This window comes from Sebastes umbrosus, chromosome 9 (genome assembly GCF_015220745.1).
Source record: "Sebastes umbrosus isolate fSebUmb1 chromosome 9, fSebUmb1.pri, whole genome shotgun sequence".
Lineage (NCBI taxonomy): Eukaryota > Metazoa > Chordata > Actinopteri > Perciformes > Sebastidae > Sebastes > Sebastes umbrosus.
Window position 1 is genome coordinate 34,768,673 of NC_051277.1, and position 16,686 is coordinate 34,785,358.

Genomic DNA, 16,686 nt, shown 5'->3' on the forward strand with positions numbered 1-16,686 from the left:
CTTTACAATCTGTACAGGATACGACTCCCTCTGTCCTTTACAGTACGACCCTCTCATCGGATGAGGAAAAACTTAACCAAAACCAACCTTTTAACAGGGAAAAAAAGAAGAAACCTCAGGAAGAGCAACAGAGGAGGGATCCCTCTTCCAGGATGGACAGATGTGCCATAGATGTCGTCTGTACAGAGTAACAACATAATGAGAATACAACATAGACTATCCATATGACAAAAAATAATACATATAATGTGAACATATGTGAGAAAGTGGATCCAGGCAGCTTCCAGGCATCGCCAAACAGATAGAGCCAGAGCAACACGACCCCCTCTCCACGCCAAACAGATAGAGCCAGAGCAACACGACCTCCTCTCCACGCCAAACAGATAGAGCCAGAGCAACACGACCTCCTCTTCACGCCAAACAGGTAGAGCCAGAGCAACACGACCTCCTCTCCACGCCAAACAGGTAGAGCCAGAGCAACACAACCTCCTCTCCACGCCAAACAGGTAGAGCCAGAGCAACGCCACCTCCTCTCCACCATGATGAGCTTACGGGCATATAATGCGAGGATACTTTATATTCATATCCATACTGAGAAATTTAGATCTAAACGGAATGGGGAGCAAGTTTAATTCAGACTAGGAGCAGCCCTTTTCATTGCCCTCCACTGGATCAGATTAGGTTTAGAAACCACATAACCACTCAGTGTGGTGATACTGGAAGAATGCAAATGTTGCCAACCAAGCACACTATATGAAATAGTAAAGGGATTTAAAAGAGAAGACGATCTATACAGGTGATTAGTCTGTACTAGTTCAGGAAGAACACATGTTGGTGTGTTTTCTTCACATCTATAGGCCATTATCAGTGATGGTGTCCATGTAGGCTATTGTAGGCCTACTGCAGGGTAGGAGGTCCTCTCTGAAACAAACACTTGTTTTCTTTAGTGATTTATCTGGAGGCTAGCAGGTCTTTTCTCCTCTATTTGGTCTTTTAAAGGTCACAGGATAGTGAATAATTCCCATCCCAATACCCTAAAGCCTGAGGTGAAATCTTAGACCTTGTGTTATGTGACCAATGGTCCATTTACCATGACATAAGGAGAAGAGAAACAGCAGAACATCACAGTGGAAAAGCTGGGCACAATGTTTGACACAATTAGTTGATTATTAAAATAGCTGCAGATTAATTTTTGTCAATCAACTTATCAATTAATTGACTAATAGTTTCATTTTGCCACCAATGAATAAAGTTAATACATGTTAATCTTATTATAAATATAACAGCAGCAGCAACACTGATGTCTAACAGAATAGAATTCATATTTTAGAAAACTCTAAATGAAAAACGATGATGTGAACTTAATGTTGACCACTGGGTGGCAGCAGTGAATGGTTATAGAAGCCAGTATGTAACATCTGCTTACATCAACCATGAAAAAAAGCCCTTAAACAACCAAAAATGACTTGACTTGACTTGAGCAAGGCATCTAGCTCCGTAGCAACCTCTACACCTGTATGCATCTTAGAGACTTTGTCCAATTCAAATCTTAGAAATTCTGGAAGTTACCTCTTTGGCCTTACAATGAATGAAATTAATCTTTTCTGGATTGTAGGAGCAACCGGGACAGAGAAGCCATAGAAAACAAAGTTTCTCCTTAAAGTGGATGTATGCCATAACTAACAATATATAAAAAATAAACTTATCTGTAATAAAATAATCTGTTTGCTTTATCAGCTTTATCAAAGACAACATATAGGATTAATGAAAGAATAAATAAATAAATAAATAAATAAATAAATAAATAAATAAATAAATAAAACCAGTGGTGCTGTTACTGGTGTTAACTAGCTGAAAGCAGTGGTGATGTGTTAGTGGTGTTAACTAGCTGAAAGCAGTGGTGATGTGTTAGTGGTATTAACCAGCTGAAAGCAGTGGTGATGTGTTAGTGGTGTTAACTAGCTGAAAGCAGTGATGATGTGTTAGTGGTGTTAACTAGCTGAAAGCAGTGATGATGTGTTAGTGGTGTTAACTAGCTGAAAGCAGTGGTGATGTGTTAGTGGTGTTAACTAGCTGAAAGCAGTGGTCCTGTGTTAGTGGTGTTAACTAGCTGAAAGCAGTGGTGATGTGTTAGTGGTGTTAACTAGCTGAAAGCAGTGGTGATGTGTTAGTGGTGTTAACTAGCTGAAAGCAGTGGTCCTGTGTTAGTGGTGTTAACCAGCTGAAAGCAGTGGTCCTGTGTTAGTGGTGTTAACCAGCTGAAAGCAGTGGTCCTGTGTTAGTGGTGTTAACTAGCTGAAAGCAGTGGTGATGTGTTAGTGGTATTAACCAGCTGAAAGCAGTGGTGATGTGTTAGTGGTGTTAACTAGCTGAAAGCAGTGGTGATGTGTTAGTGGTGTTAACTAGCTGAAAGCAGTGGTTATGTGTTAGTGGTGTTAACCAGCTGAAAGCAGTGGTCCTGTGTTAGTGGTGTTAACTAGCTGAAAGCAGTGGTCCTGTGCTAGTGGTGTTAACCAGCTGAAAGCAGTGGTCCTGTGTTAGTGGTATTAACCAGCTGAAAGCAGTGGTGATGTGTTAGTGGTGTTAACTAGCTGAAAGCAGTGGTGATGTGTTAGTGGTGTTAACTAGCTGAAAGCAGTGGTCCTGTGTTAGTGGTGTTAACTAGCTGAAAGCAGTGGTGATGTGTTAGTGGTGTTAACTAGCTGAAAGCAGTGGTGATGTGTTACTGGTGTTAACTAGCTGAAAGCAGTGGTCCCGTGTTAGTGGTGTTAACTAGCTGAAAGCAGTGGTGATGTGTTAGTGGTGTTAACTAGCTGAAAGCAGTGGTGATGTGTTAGTGGTGTTAACCAGCTGAAAGCAGTGGTGATGTGTTAGTGGTGTTAACTAGCTGAAAGCAGTGGTGATGTGTTACTGGTGTTAACTAGCTGAAAGCAGTGGTCCTGTGTTAGTGGTGTTAACTAGCTGAAAGCAGTGGTGATGTGTTAGTGGTGTTAACTAGCTGAAAGCAGTGGTCCCGTGTTAGTGGTGTTAACTAGCTGAAAGCAGTGGTGATGTGTTAGTGGTGTTAACTAGCTGAAAGCAGTGGTGATGTGTTAGTGGTGTTAACCAGCTGAAAGCAGTGGTCCTGTGTTAGTGGTGTTAACTAGCTGAAAGCAGTGGTCCTGTGTTAGTGGTGTTAACTAGCTGAAAGCAGTGGTGATGTGTTAGTGGTGTTAACTAGCTGAAAGCAGTGGTGATGTGTTAGTGGTGTTAACTAGCTGAAAGCAGTGGTTATGTGTTAGTGGTGTTAACCAGCTGAAAGCAGTGGTCCTGTGTTAGTGGTGTTAACTAGCTGAAAGCAGTGGTCCTGTGCTAGTGGTGTTAACCAGCTGAAAGCAGTGGTCCTGTGTTAGTGGTATTAACCAGCTGAAAGCAGTGGTCCTGTGTTAATGGTGTTAACTAGCTGAAAGCAGTGGTCCTGTGTTAGTGGTGTTAACTAGCTGAAAGCAGTGGTGATGTGTTAGTGGTGTTAACTAGCTGAAAGCAGTGGTGATGTGTTAGTGGTGTTAACTAGCTGATATCAGTGGTGATGTGTTAGTGGTGTTAACTAGCTGAAAGCAGTGGTGATGTGTTAGTGGTGTTAACTAGCAGCAAGCAGTGGAGATGTGTTAGTGGTGTTAACTAGCTGAAAGCAGTGGTCCTGTGTTAGTGGTGTTAACTAGCTGAAAGCAGTGGTGATGTGTTAGTGGTGTTAACTAGCTGAAAGCAGTGGTGAGCAGTATCTACTATCTACCCCTTGAAAGTTGGGGTAAACTGATGAAGCTCGACTTTACAGTCTTTTCCACGGGACAGTGAATGCTGCACACATTTATCTCGCGAGAAAAGCCCTTCGTTGGAAAACATGTACGTGGCTTCCTAGCTGACTACTGGGAGTGTTTACTGGGATGCACTTGTTTCAGATACATGTAGTTAATTCTTCACGTCGTATGCATGTGAATGTTGTCAAAGACAGCCGGTAGCTGATCTGGTGTCAGCTGATCATCACAGCAACAGCAGCAGCAGGCGGACCGCCGGAGCCGGACCCGGACCCGGAGCTGCTGCTGCAGGAGGCTTCCTTTGCCTACCGACCATCCAGCCTGTCGGTCTGATATGGCGGAGAACGAGTCGTCCGTTGAATTTTCCGGCTCTCTGACGAGCTCGACTCTTCCGCCGCCGAGGACCCGCATCTTCAAGATCATCGTGATCGGGGACTCGGGCGTCGGGAAGACCTGCCTCACCTACCGCTTCTGTGCCGGGAAGTTCCCCGAGAAGACCGAGGCCACGATCGGGGTGGACTTCAGGGAGAGGCTGGTCGAGATCGACAGCGAGAAAATCAAGGTGTGCACCGCAGACCCAGATGTAATGCACACTAGATGCAGATGTTGTACCGTAACGTTAGGGCCTGTAGTCTGTTCTCACATGGAGGACACGTCATGCAAAACTCCAATACATTTATACTCTCTCTATATATAGACAGTATAGATGCATCTATTCAGATGCATCTATACTGTCTATATATATAGAGAGAGAGAATAGATGCATCTATACTCTCTATATATAGAGAGTATAGATGTATAGAGGGAGAGCATGGGGGTTCACAGCTAGTGGGGTCTGTCTATCAACAGGCTGATTTGTGGGCCACTGAGCTGCTCCACTGCACCAGTTGAGGGTAAAGTGCCTTGCTCAAGGGCGTTTCAATGGTAATAAATGAAGGAGTGCTGGCCTCATTGTGCCTTCTGGTTCTGGTGCTGGTTCCTCAGGCAACTACAGTATGTAAACCATTAAGGTCATTTAGATGAGCACTTTTCATTGTAAATAGCAGATAACAGCTGACTCTTCCTAGAAGCCAACAGTTAATGTCACCCTTCCACAGCGTTGAGACTTGCAAGAGACACAATCAAAACACAAATAGTTAAAATCAAAGCAGCAAAGCTTGAGATATTCTGCCTCCAGTCTCTGAGTCCAGCTCCAAACACGTAGGATGGGCCTTCTTTCATACCTCATCGTGCCCCCAGTTTGTAGGCTTCAAGGACTTGCTATTGTCATATACAGGATTACACAATGAGACGTAGCTGTAGCCCCCTCCATGCTGCCATATCTAAATGAGAACAGAATATAAACAGTAGGTAATACAATACAACAAACGATATAAAAGCAGCACTAAAGGAAGATGTGTGTGTGTGTGCATATCTGAGATAACCCTGATGACATCATCAGAGGTGTTTTGTCAAACATGATAAAGCTCCTCCAACACCACAGAGACCTCATAAAAGCAGTTTCACATGCTGTGTAGTAATCCCCATGATGAGTAAACTGAGTGTTTTAAATACATTAAAAAACAATGAAATGTCCCTTTTAATTGTAAGCAACATGCCAGTAGATGTAGGAAATAAGGAATGAAGAAGACAAGCCAGGTTTAAGGTTAATCTGCTGGCTGCACTAATGTTCGCCAGGAGAACTACAGTAGCACTTAGTTACATTTTACAAATCACAGCAAATTGATACATTTCCATATTTTTGAATGAATTTTTAAAGTTTCTTTAGTTATTGTAGACATGTCTTATTGTCAACAAATTCCATGAAAAAGACCAAAACCAACCAGCCAGTGCAACAGTGTGGCTCATGTGTTTTTAATAGTTTGAGGACAACGATGAGATCAGATGAGATGAGATGAGATGAGATGAGATCAGATCAGATCAGATCAGATTTTCCCACATTGGGGATATTTGCAGTGTACAGCAGCAAAGGGGATAGTGCAGAAACAAGAAGCATCAGTAAAAACAAAAAAAGCAAGATACAGCAATTTAAATAGAAGGAAATATAAAATAGGAACAATATATACAGTATTGACAATAAAAAGACTATTAACAACATTGCACAAGTGGAAAAATGCTATTGCAGCTGTACGGCACAGAGGAAGAGGAGATCTCAGGCATTGATACACACAATACTTGTTATTAGAATGAATCAGTGTTGGTTTGGGTCTTAATGGGATCTGATCCATTTCTGCTGATCCATCCAACTGTCCCCCACAGATTCAGCTGTGGGACACTGCAGGTCAGGAGCGCTTCAGGAAGTCCATGGTGCAGCACTACTACCGCAACGTGCATGCCGTCGTCTTCGTCTACGATGTCACCAACGCCGCCAGCTTCCGCAGCCTGCCGGCCTGGATCGAGGAGTGTAAGCAGCACGCGCTGGGCACGGAGGTACCCAGGATCCTAGTCGGGAACAAGTGCGACCTTCAAGACTCCGTCCAAGTAGGCACAGACGTGGCGCAGCAGTTCGCCGATGCCCACTCCATGCCGCTGTTCGAGACGTCTGCCAAGAACCCAAACAGCCAGGGAGACGGACATGGCGGAGGAAACAGTGACCACGTCGAGGCTATTTTTATGACGGTGGCCCACAAGCTGAAGTCTCAGAAGCCTCTGGTACTGAGCCAGCCACCCGGGGGATCAGGGGACACCATCAACCTGAGCAGGGGGAGGGATGACGGGGGAGACGGGGCCAGGAGCTGGGGCTGCAGCAGCTGCTGAGGGACAAACATGGAGGGAAAGAGGGAGACAACTTCAGCCTGACGCTGCACAAACAGAAAGGAAGAATGGATCTGGCTAAATGGCTTCACAATCAGCACAAACACGTAGATGAAAGGAGGACCCGATGCCTGTGCTTCACTTTATAAATGACTTTAAATGGTTGTGAGGTAGTATTTACTGTATGTCTTTCGGTTCATGGAAATGATCCTGAACAAGGGGCCAAAAATCTGATTCTAAATCAGTTATTCTTCTTCATCAGTTGCTCAGTGGCAACAGGAGACATGGCGACAACCTGGCATTAAGAAACAAGGGATTGAAGGGAGGGATGTCTTTCTTTACTACGACAGGACGGGAGAGCAGGATGTCATTTGTCACGCAGACTTGGGGTGGACGTAATAACAGAACACATTGTAATCTGATTATAGTCTGTCTGCTTTGAATCCAGCCGTCTCATTAAAGGTGCCCTGCTGTGTGTTCTTGTTAACAAACACAGGTCTGTTCACATGTTGTGTATTTATGAAGCCCATCAAACATGTTGAATTCATTTCCAACAAACATATTTGCTCAGTCAATATTTGAAATCTTCTGAAAGTCCAGTGGCATGTGATGATGTGATGATGTTAACCGTTAAGGTGAATCCTTTAAAGCCCATCTGCCAAACAGGCCTGCTATACACAATGAATGTGGGGGGTTCATGTACATGGATGGATACTTGTCCTGTATGTGAGCTTGTGATATCATATTGTGCATGTGGTTAACGCCGTTGTATGATAAAGAGCTGACACTGTTCAACCCTTCGTAAGCCATGATGCACCATAAGCTGGATGTGTGTCGTGGCCACAGCTGGTCCTGTGGCTCTCTCTGCCGATACCGCTGCACATTAACGTCCATCAGTCAAAGCCAGCGGCGGCGTCTCAGGACTCCGTGCACACAGATGGAGAAGAGAGAAGAGAAGAACAGGCAGAGCTGCCGGCTGTGCTCGCTGCCTCTCTGAGGCGCAGTGGAACACATCATGTGGGTGTTTGATTGTTTTACATTTGGTCGCTGCTTTCTTCTGTTCAAGTGTCCTTTATTTGTGATGAATGCCTCCCATCCACCTCCACACAGGGCCCTGCTGTGGTCTCCTATGGTTGCCTTTTCTTCACTATAGCCATGAACAACAAATAATGGCAACTGTCTCGTTGCAAATGCCCAGAAAGAAAAATTCATTACAGAATGCTTTCAATTCCCAAAGTGACTGATGAATGAAGGAACCTACTGGGGACGAGTAGTTGCAATGGTTCCTGTCATGTGTGACCTTGCAATAAAGCACCCTGAACATTTCAACATGTGGTCATCTCTCTTTAAAAAGACTTGATGAAGCAGCTCAGTCAGCTTTTATTTATTAAATACACATCAAATGTACATATTGAGAACATAGCTCACTTTCACACAGCGTACAGGGGAGTTTTACAGGAGGCATTTCAGTTTTGACATGTTACAGGGATTACACTTTGGCTCCAGAAACCTTTGTTCAAAGAGGAAATGAGGACACCGCCACAGTCCAAAGATCTCTCTACAACAATCAACATGTGACGTCCTCAGTTCAGTCTTGAGATTCCTTCCCTCCGACCATCCACCAGAATTAAGAAATGTGTAGGCACAACTTTAATGAAATATAATCCATAACCACCCCCCCCCCCCCCCTCTCTGGAATGGAGGAAACATGAGGATGTGTAGGACCAGTCTCTCTCCATGTGGATGTGTGTCAGGTCAGTCTGCTGTATGGAGGCAGTTTGGAGGGGCCCTCCTCTTCCTCTGTGGTGCCCTGGTCAGTGGACTGAGCAGGAGAGTTGAAAAGCCTGTCGTCACCACCTGCTGGACACAGAGGAGAACTACATCACACGACTACTGACAGCGAAAGACTGACAAACACCGGAATAATATCAGCAGCAACTAACATAAGACAACATGAGCTCTTACCTTGCCATGTACAAATCATCTCAGTGTCCCCGGGGTCACACTGAGGAACCAGCGTCTCCTGCAACACACACACAAAACAAAAGAATCCATCCATGGAGGTAATATCACTCTCCTCCACACGGAGGGAAACAGCCTCGCTCTCCTCCACACGGAGGGAAACAGCCTCGCTCTCACAATAATCAACATCTGCTCGGTCAAGTGGAAGCAAAACATGTGGAGCCCCTAAGAGGACACGAGAGGACACAAAACCGGATGTCTGACACCATGTGTCAGACCCCCGGTGCCAGAGCCCCGGTGTCAGACCCCGGTGTCAGACGTCCGGTGTCAGACGTCCGGTGTCAGACGTCCAGTGTCAGGTTTGCACTGGCTGAATGAGAGCTGCTACAGCCACTAACTGAAGGTCCGTCTCCGGAGCTACTGACCGCTCTCCTCCTGGAAGAGTAATCTCCTAGCAGCGGGGGGTGAGATGGAGTGAGACGGAGGGGGGCGGGGTGCAACAGCTCACTAATTCTTGTCTCATTTGTGGTCTGATGAACAGTAAATGTATCTAATTCAGGGCCCTGTATCGCTATCTTCCAAGCTACTGCAGCTGTCAGAGGGACTCTAAATGAAAAGCTTCTCCCCCGTGTCCCCTTAGCTGCTCCGTAAAAACACTGAAGACCCCCACAGTGGAGTTTCCTATCTGACAGCAACATTAACAATACAATACTCTACAGCAGGGATCTGAGTGATTCTGGTGGTTTGAGGTACACAGTGTGAGATGACTGTTATTGACCCTTTCTCCTAACAGTCCAATGCTATCTTAGCTACCGTTAGCAGGCACGGCTGGCCACAGGCTAACGTAGTGTTACTTCTGAGGCCAAGGAGCATATCTATATCTAAACCTATATTAGAGTTTAGGGGCCCTGTCCTGCTTTTATCCGATTTGGCTCCTGACATTAAAAGTGGAACACACTGCTGTAGAAGTCCTGCCTGTCCAGCAACATAGAAATGTAAAGAACGTATCTGAACAGGGTTATGTTGGAAAGAAATGATGTCTGAGCTTCATACTGTTAAAGGGACAGTGTGTAGTGCAGACGGTGTGACTGAGTGGGCTCCCCCTCCCACTCACTCCTCCCTTTAAAGACTGAGGTAACGTGAGCCACCGAGTGTTAAACCGTGGTACCGCTGTTCACCTCGCTCAGAGGTCATCCATACCATCATAACACTACTTTGGGAGCAACAGGAAGTCAGACGGCGGCTGGCGGACCAGGGTTTCACCAGCGTGTTGGAGAACTACGGTGGCCTTCAGGTAACATAAAATGTGAAAGTGTCTCTGTAGAGCCAGAGGTTGGTTGGTCCGTTCTGGGCTCCTGTAGAAACATGGAGGACTCCCTGAAGAGGACCTGCTCCCTCTGGAGATATGAAGGACTCATTCTAAGGTTACCAGAACTCAACCAACCATTCTTAGTTTCAGCTGATTACACACTATTGAAAACATAGTTATGAATATTATATTCCATTTCTGCTAATAGAGCGCCCCCGAAATGTTACACACTGGTCCTTTAATACTCTACTAATACTAACTAGCTGTACACGGCAATACAAGAACATTATTGCTTTTCCTCTCCGTGTCCTGTACATGGATCAACAGCTGGAAACTCACATTAACTAACATTAACTAACATTAGCTAGCTACAGCTGACACAAGCCGCCAGCAACAGTTAACATTTCACTGGCTAGAGAGGAGAAGCTGCTGTTGTCTACCTCTACCTGAAATCAAATAATGAGTCATGTTGCGTGGTAAATGTGCCACCATGATAAGTGGAAACGGCGTCTGTGCCGTGGAGAACAGACAGCTCCACAGGCCTAGCAACAGGAACTCATTTTAAAGTCTTCTTCCCTACCAATCCGGTTCTGGCATCATAGCATCCACAGCCGGGAAGGCTACGGCAGCCCACGTAGGCGATGAGAGAGGAGAGAGCCAGGCTGATGGTGCAGGTCAGCAGGATGGTGGCGTTGGCCCCCTTCACCATCCGATGAAGCACAAACGTCTGTGCAGAGAGACACACAATGTAGAAGTCCTGCAGTAAGTAGTCGTAGCTGCACTTCCCACAGATATCAAACCCTGCCAGTGCTGTCCCTACCTCTCAACAAGACACACTGTCATGGACCTCAGTGTGGGTCAAAGGGCAACCTGGCACCATTAAAGATTAAAGTCACAACCATCATAAGGAATCATCCTCTGTCTGTCGGGATATCTACCAGTTTCATGTCCTGCTCTGTAACAAAGTGTGCTCAGCTGATCGCAGTAAAGCCCTACTCTGGAAAGGGAGATATCCTGACTTTATCTAGAATATGGTGAAGTTCCACAAAACAGTGCACATCCCAAAAGCAATTTGAAAGTGTCTTTTGTTAGAATCCCTCTCTGATGTATTTCAGCCTCCATGAGCCCAGTTTGTAACGCAGGCTTTCTGTAGTCTGTGATAATGATGACGTCTCACACTAGACTGAGCTCCTCCAGAGTCCCTGAATACATCATGTGTTTAACAATGTGATGACACTGATGACAAATTACACGTTGTGCACCTATGTGAAAAAATAAACTAGGAAAAAAAAGTTAGTAAACTTGTGTTTGGTGGATTATTTCTCTGTTGTTACAATGCTAATGGTCATTGTATTTGACATCGTTGGAAAGCCTGTTTATTTACCTTCACAATGATGTCCAACTTGTAAGGATCATGCATTTGTGGGATGAGCAGCACAGCTGATTATGTGGGTAGCGCCCAAGAAAAATGTTCCAAAATGCTCCGTCAATGGTAAACAGTGTATTCTCCTGTTGGTATTGACTCTTGTTTTGAGTTGTTTGGTGGATTGGATGATTGAACTCTCTATCAGTAACAAGGAACAAACAAGACATATTGGCTATTTGACACTTTATTCATTTAATACACCATCAGGAGCCTCAGTAGCGGGTAGAAGATTCATACGCAGCCACAACAGCCTGGCACCTCCTCCTCATGCTGGTCACCAACCTGGTCACACGTTGCTGTGGGATGGCGTTCCATTCCTCAACCAGGATTGGTTGCAGGTCGGCCAGCGTGGTTGTGTTGGTCACTAACACGTACAGCACGCCCAAGCTGATCCCACAAGTGTTGAATTGGGTTGAGGTGTGGACTCTTGGCAGGCCGTTCCATTCTCTCTACTCCCACATTGTGGAGGTAGTCTGTGATAACCCTGGCTCTGTGGGGGCGAGCGTTGTCATCTTGAAGGATGAAGTTAGGTCCCAGATTGTGGAGATATGGGATCGCCACTGGCTGCAGAATCTCATCCTGATATCTCCCTGCATTGAGATGGCCTTCAATGATGACAAGCCTTGTTTTGCCAGTGAGGGAGATGCCGCCCCACACCATGACACTGCCCCCACCAAAAGCGGTTACTCGATCGGTGCAACAATCAGCATAGCGTTCTCCACGTCGTCTCTATACTTTGACCCTGCCATCCAACTTTCGCAGACAGAACCTGGACTCATCACTGAACATGACATTCCCCCACATGTTCAGGTTCCATTGCCTGTGTTGTCGACACCAGCGCCAGCGGGCCTGACGGTGAAGGGCAGTCATTGCAGACTTCCTGGTAGCCTTTTGAGAATACACTGTTTACCATTGACGGAGCATTTTGGTACATTTTTCTTGGGCGCTACCCACATAATCAGCTGTGCTGCTCATCCCACAAATGCATGATCCTTACAAGTTGGACATCATTGTGAAGGTCAATAAACAGGCTTTCCAACGATGTAAAACACAATGACCGTTAGCATTGGAATAACAGAGAAATAATCCGCCAAACACAAGTTTACAAACCTTTTTTTTCCAGTTTATATTAATTTCATTCATTTATCCCTGATTTAGAGTCCTCCACTCCCTTTAACCTCCTTCATACAGACACACACACTCACAGTTAACGGTGCCGTGCACACTTCTCCTGTTTAACCTTTGATGCCAATTTAGTTTAGCTTCTACCTCATTGTTCTAACTTCATTCTTCAGTGTCAATAAAATATATATATACAAATCTTCTTATGGCATTTGGACTTGTCACAGAAGGAATATCTCAGGTGTTCTAATAGTAACATTAACAATGGCTCCATCCAGTAGCAACGCCTCAACACTGTAATGTAATGAATTACTCCTGTGTTCACACAGTCCGCTGGGAGGAAGCTCTACACCATTCACCAGATAAAACACCCAAAGGACATCTTTTGTGGTAGTGCATCTACACGCATGTGTGTGCGTGCGTGCGTGCGTGTGTGTGTGTGTGCGCGTATGTGTGTGTGTGTGTGTGTGTGTGTGTGTGTGTGTGTGTATGTGGTGGTTACCACTCGAGGACTGTCGTGCTGGTGGAAGACGTCTTCATCCTCCTCCCCGTAGGTGAGTGTCAGACAGGAGTAACCGGATATAAACGCTGCAGCCACACAGGAGAGTCCTGCTGCTGCCACCATCACACTCACCTGCAGGGACAAACTCAATGACACTCTGTACATGTGAGAGAAAAATAAAGGGTGTATTTCTATTTTTCAGACTGATACTTTATTTAATCCTTCATATTTAATTCCATATAAAGGATGTAATCCAACTGGAATATTTGTATTTTACAAATATGATGTAGAGCTGAGCCATACGGAAGTCCAAAGTCTTATAATGCAGAGCAAATATCAAAGATATTGACCACTGGCCAATGTTCAATCTGCTGTGTGGTCCCCATCTAATTATTAATCACACCGAATAAATAATATCTTATGAGTCATTGTTGTTGTTGTCACACTTGTCAGTCTTGGTAGTAAACTAAGTGCACGAGGGGGTTAGGGGCTTCTGTTAGAGCTCCACTGCTCTGGCCCTGTCCAAACCTCCTGTGTCGAATATTGGCTGATGAAATATATTGGTATTGGTGTATATGTTGGACAATACATAACAAGAAATTACAGAACAGAAATGTAAATTATCTTTAAGGTCAGTTGGGAGCACCATCTCTGTTACAAAGACTGCCCACCACAGAGCACCGGCAGGTTGATTTTACAACTGAAAAATGTCTCCATAAATCAAAAAAGCTCATCTCAGGGGTCCGTATCAAGATTGTTAAGAAAAATTAATATTGGCCAATTCGTAATCACATTTTTGAAACTCGCAGATTTTAGCAGTCAGGCTGGAGTGTCATTCTCTGTTTCAAATGATGTTCCTCATAGCCTTGGACTCTGTGGTTGGGTTCCTCAGGGGGCAGCAACCTTTACTATCTAAAGAGACATTGTTTAGCCAAAAGAAATTAAAGAACTCTATCTGGAGCTGAAAACATATTTGAGCCTCATAATGAAGGTAACACAGCCTATAAGGTCTAATGCAGTGAGGACCCAAGTCCAAATGAGACGCAGGACATTGAAGAAACCTCTCAGGAGATCTGTCTGGAAGCTGCTGCTGGCTATTCAGCACATTTAGTGTGCTTCTTCTGAAAATGTCTTTTATTACTTTTGTCGAATCTGTCGACGCACTATTAAATTAAATTAAATTACATTAAAAGACTTTTCTTTTTTGGGATGTAGAATCCATAGCTAGCCTATTGAGCTATTGAGGTTCGGCAAAATTAGAAGATAAGGCGCCGGGCAGAAGACGTCCCGTACCGTACATAGGGTATGACGCACATTTTAGTGGATTGAAATGACAATTTTTATTCGGTGTATAGGCTACATATTTTTTACAATTGGAGAATGTAAGAAACACTTTAGGCCTACAACAATGATGTTAAAAAATAACCGTTATTCATTTCTATTTTCTTTTTTTAGTCAAAGCCACTGGAGGGGGGGGGCTAAAGAGCCACATGTAGCTCTGGAGCCGCAGGTTGCTGACCCCTAAGTTAGGGCTTAGTTTGGGTTACCATTTAGTGTCACAGAGATGTGTCGGTGCACGCCGCTGCAGATATTTAGTGTTTTGTGAATTTATGCACAAGTTCCCATAATAATATTACAGGTAGGAGATCAAAATGCTAAAAAGGATTCTTAAATAGATGTAGATGGATATTATAAATTCAGTCTTCTTTCTAGTATTAATGAAAAAAACAAAAGGAACTGTTAAATCACTGATGAAAGTAATCGACAAAGACGCCGATAGGGGGAAAACTCACCTTGTCTTGAGGAAAAAGTCCCCATACAGATAAAAAGAGACCAGCAAGCATCACACTTACCAGTGTTGAGTTCTTCCTTTGGGAGGCGAACAGCGCCAGAACACCAGGACAGGTCATGACCTGTGAGGAGGGAGACTGGCCTGAATGAAAGCAGCAGGAACTAAGATTCAACAGGTCAAAGATGACAGCTAAGCGCAAACAGAGGTTCACACCAGACTCCATTCAATATTCAGCACATTTAGTGTCGCCTAATCTACAGAAACCTGTTGGCAGAAGCAGACTGAGAAGTGGCGGACTGCTAAAGAGTTTATCATAGAGGATCGACATATCTCACCAGTCCTCCCCACACCGGGGTCCTGCTGCTACTCAGCGGGGTGTCCTTTCGGAAGACAGCGTCCATGAAGCCACACACCACACATAGAGCCGCACAGGCCATCTGGAGGATCCCGAGGACGAGCACGCTCCTCTGGTTGAAGATCAAGTACCTGTGTGGGTCCATGTCCAGCTGTTCACTCGCTGTTCAACCGCTGTTCAACCGCTGTTCACCCGCTACACGCTCACAGGCGGGGAGCTCGGTGGAGTTCGGTGAGCTTTCTAAGTCCAAACCCGTGGTACCGGTACCGGTCCCGGTCCTGGAGACAACTGAGACACCTGAGACCTAAAACCTAGTTTTGTCTCCAGGAGCCGCTCTCTGTCTCTGTCTCTGTCTCCAGCGGTGAGTATCTTCCGGTCAGCAGCCTGCTTTCACTGTTGGTTCAGCAGGTAGGAAGTGAGTTTATCCATTAACCCGGACCAGCCCGGACTACCAGCAGCAGGTGGAGAGGCGGGGTCTTTTGTTGCCCGGAATTTGGACTCTCAGGCTGCCGAGCCCCGCCCCCTACTCCTGCCTTAGGATACAGATTTAAAGGTCCCATATTGTGAGATTTTCATGTCTTTTAAAGTATAAAGCAGGTTAAAGTGCTTTATAAATACTGTTAAACTATCAAAACGAGAAACACACATAGCCAGTATTCAGAAATTGTGCGTTTGAAACAAGCCGTTAGGATATCTGTCCATTTGTGATATCACAAATATACAATATATATAGATCATTACAAGGTTTTAAACATAAACATTCTAAATGTGTCCTAGTTTATTTCCTATTGCAGAGTATATAAATAACATCAGCTGACTGGAAGTAAACATGGACCCAAACTGCCTAGCAACGCAATTCCGTTGAAATGCACTAAAACGGAGCGTTTCAGACAGAGGGTGAATACAGGTATATTCAGACAGACAGTATGAGGAAAATTACGTTTTTTTTTTAACATTACAGCATGTAAACATGTTCTAGTAAAAACACAAAATACAAGAATGAACCCGATAATGAGCATAATATGGGACCTTTAAAGGGGCTAAAGTCGATATCCATTAATACATTAATATATCATCAACTATTGTCTATATAAAGATATAGAGGAGTAATGTCTACCTGAGTCTATGATATTAACATTAATATATCATCATCAACTATTGTCTATGTAAAGATATAGAGGAGTAATGTCTACCTGAGTCTATGATATCAGTTTTAATATATCAAAAAACTATTGTACTACTACTACTATTAGTAGCCTACATGTGAGCGTGCCCCACTGGCTAGCTCACGGCTGCCACTCTGCACCGCTCTCATGCACCTCTCATGCACCCGCTCTTATGCACCGCTCTCATGCACCTCTCATGCACCCGCTCTTATGCACCGCTCTCATGCACCGGTTCCAGCTGATAACACCGTTGTTGATCAAGTGTAGCACCCACCTCCAGGTTAGCACAGTTAGCTAGGAGCCAGTGGCCCAGCTGTCGCCATGTTGAGAGCCGTTGAGAGGCAATAGAAATGCTCCCAATCCCGTATTTAGCACTTTTAAAAGGAAGATTTGCTAAAAACCCTCAACCAAGTATACAGATTTGTGTGTTATAATTTCTGCTTCATAGTTCTATATTTGACCTGCATTGGCCAGCGTGAAGTTGTTAATTCCGAATACCTGCAA

General features: G+C 44.7%; 2 protein-coding genes across 5 annotated transcripts; one reads left to right on the forward strand and one right to left on the reverse strand.

Annotated features, from left to right (window-relative positions):
• The first annotated feature begins 3,886 nt into the window (after positions 1-3,886).
• rab33ba (RAB33B, member RAS oncogene family a) lies at positions 3,887-7,874 on the forward strand. Its single transcript, XM_037779970.1, has 2 exons — positions 3,887-4,356; positions 6,054-7,874. The coding sequence occupies exons 1-2, from the start codon at positions 4,129-4,131 to the stop codon at positions 6,549-6,551; spliced, it is 726 nt and encodes a 241-aa protein (XP_037635898.1). The 5' UTR covers positions 3,887-4,128; the 3' UTR covers positions 6,552-7,874.
• Positions 7,875-7,912: 38 nt separating this feature from the next.
• On the reverse strand, positions 7,913-15,496 carry zgc:113425 (uncharacterized protein LOC541425 homolog). Of its 4 annotated transcripts, none has more exons than XM_037779972.1 (6): positions 14,997-15,492; positions 14,723-14,782; positions 12,870-13,001; positions 10,400-10,546; positions 8,514-8,571; positions 7,913-8,405 (listed from the first exon to the last, which is right to left on the reverse strand). In XM_037779972.1, exons 1-6 carry the CDS (start codon positions 15,159-15,161, stop codon positions 8,299-8,301), a joined length of 669 nt encoding a protein of 222 aa, XP_037635900.1. In that variant the 5' UTR covers positions 15,162-15,492; the 3' UTR covers positions 7,913-8,298. The 4 variants fall into 4 exon arrangements, with proteins under 4 accessions (XP_037635900.1, XP_037635899.1, XP_037635902.1 ...); XM_037779971.1 differs by having other exon boundaries at positions 7,913-8,408; XM_037779974.1 differs by lacking the exon at positions 10,400-10,546 and having other exon boundaries at positions 14,997-15,496.
• Between the last annotated feature and the right edge of the window lie 1,190 nt (positions 15,497-16,686).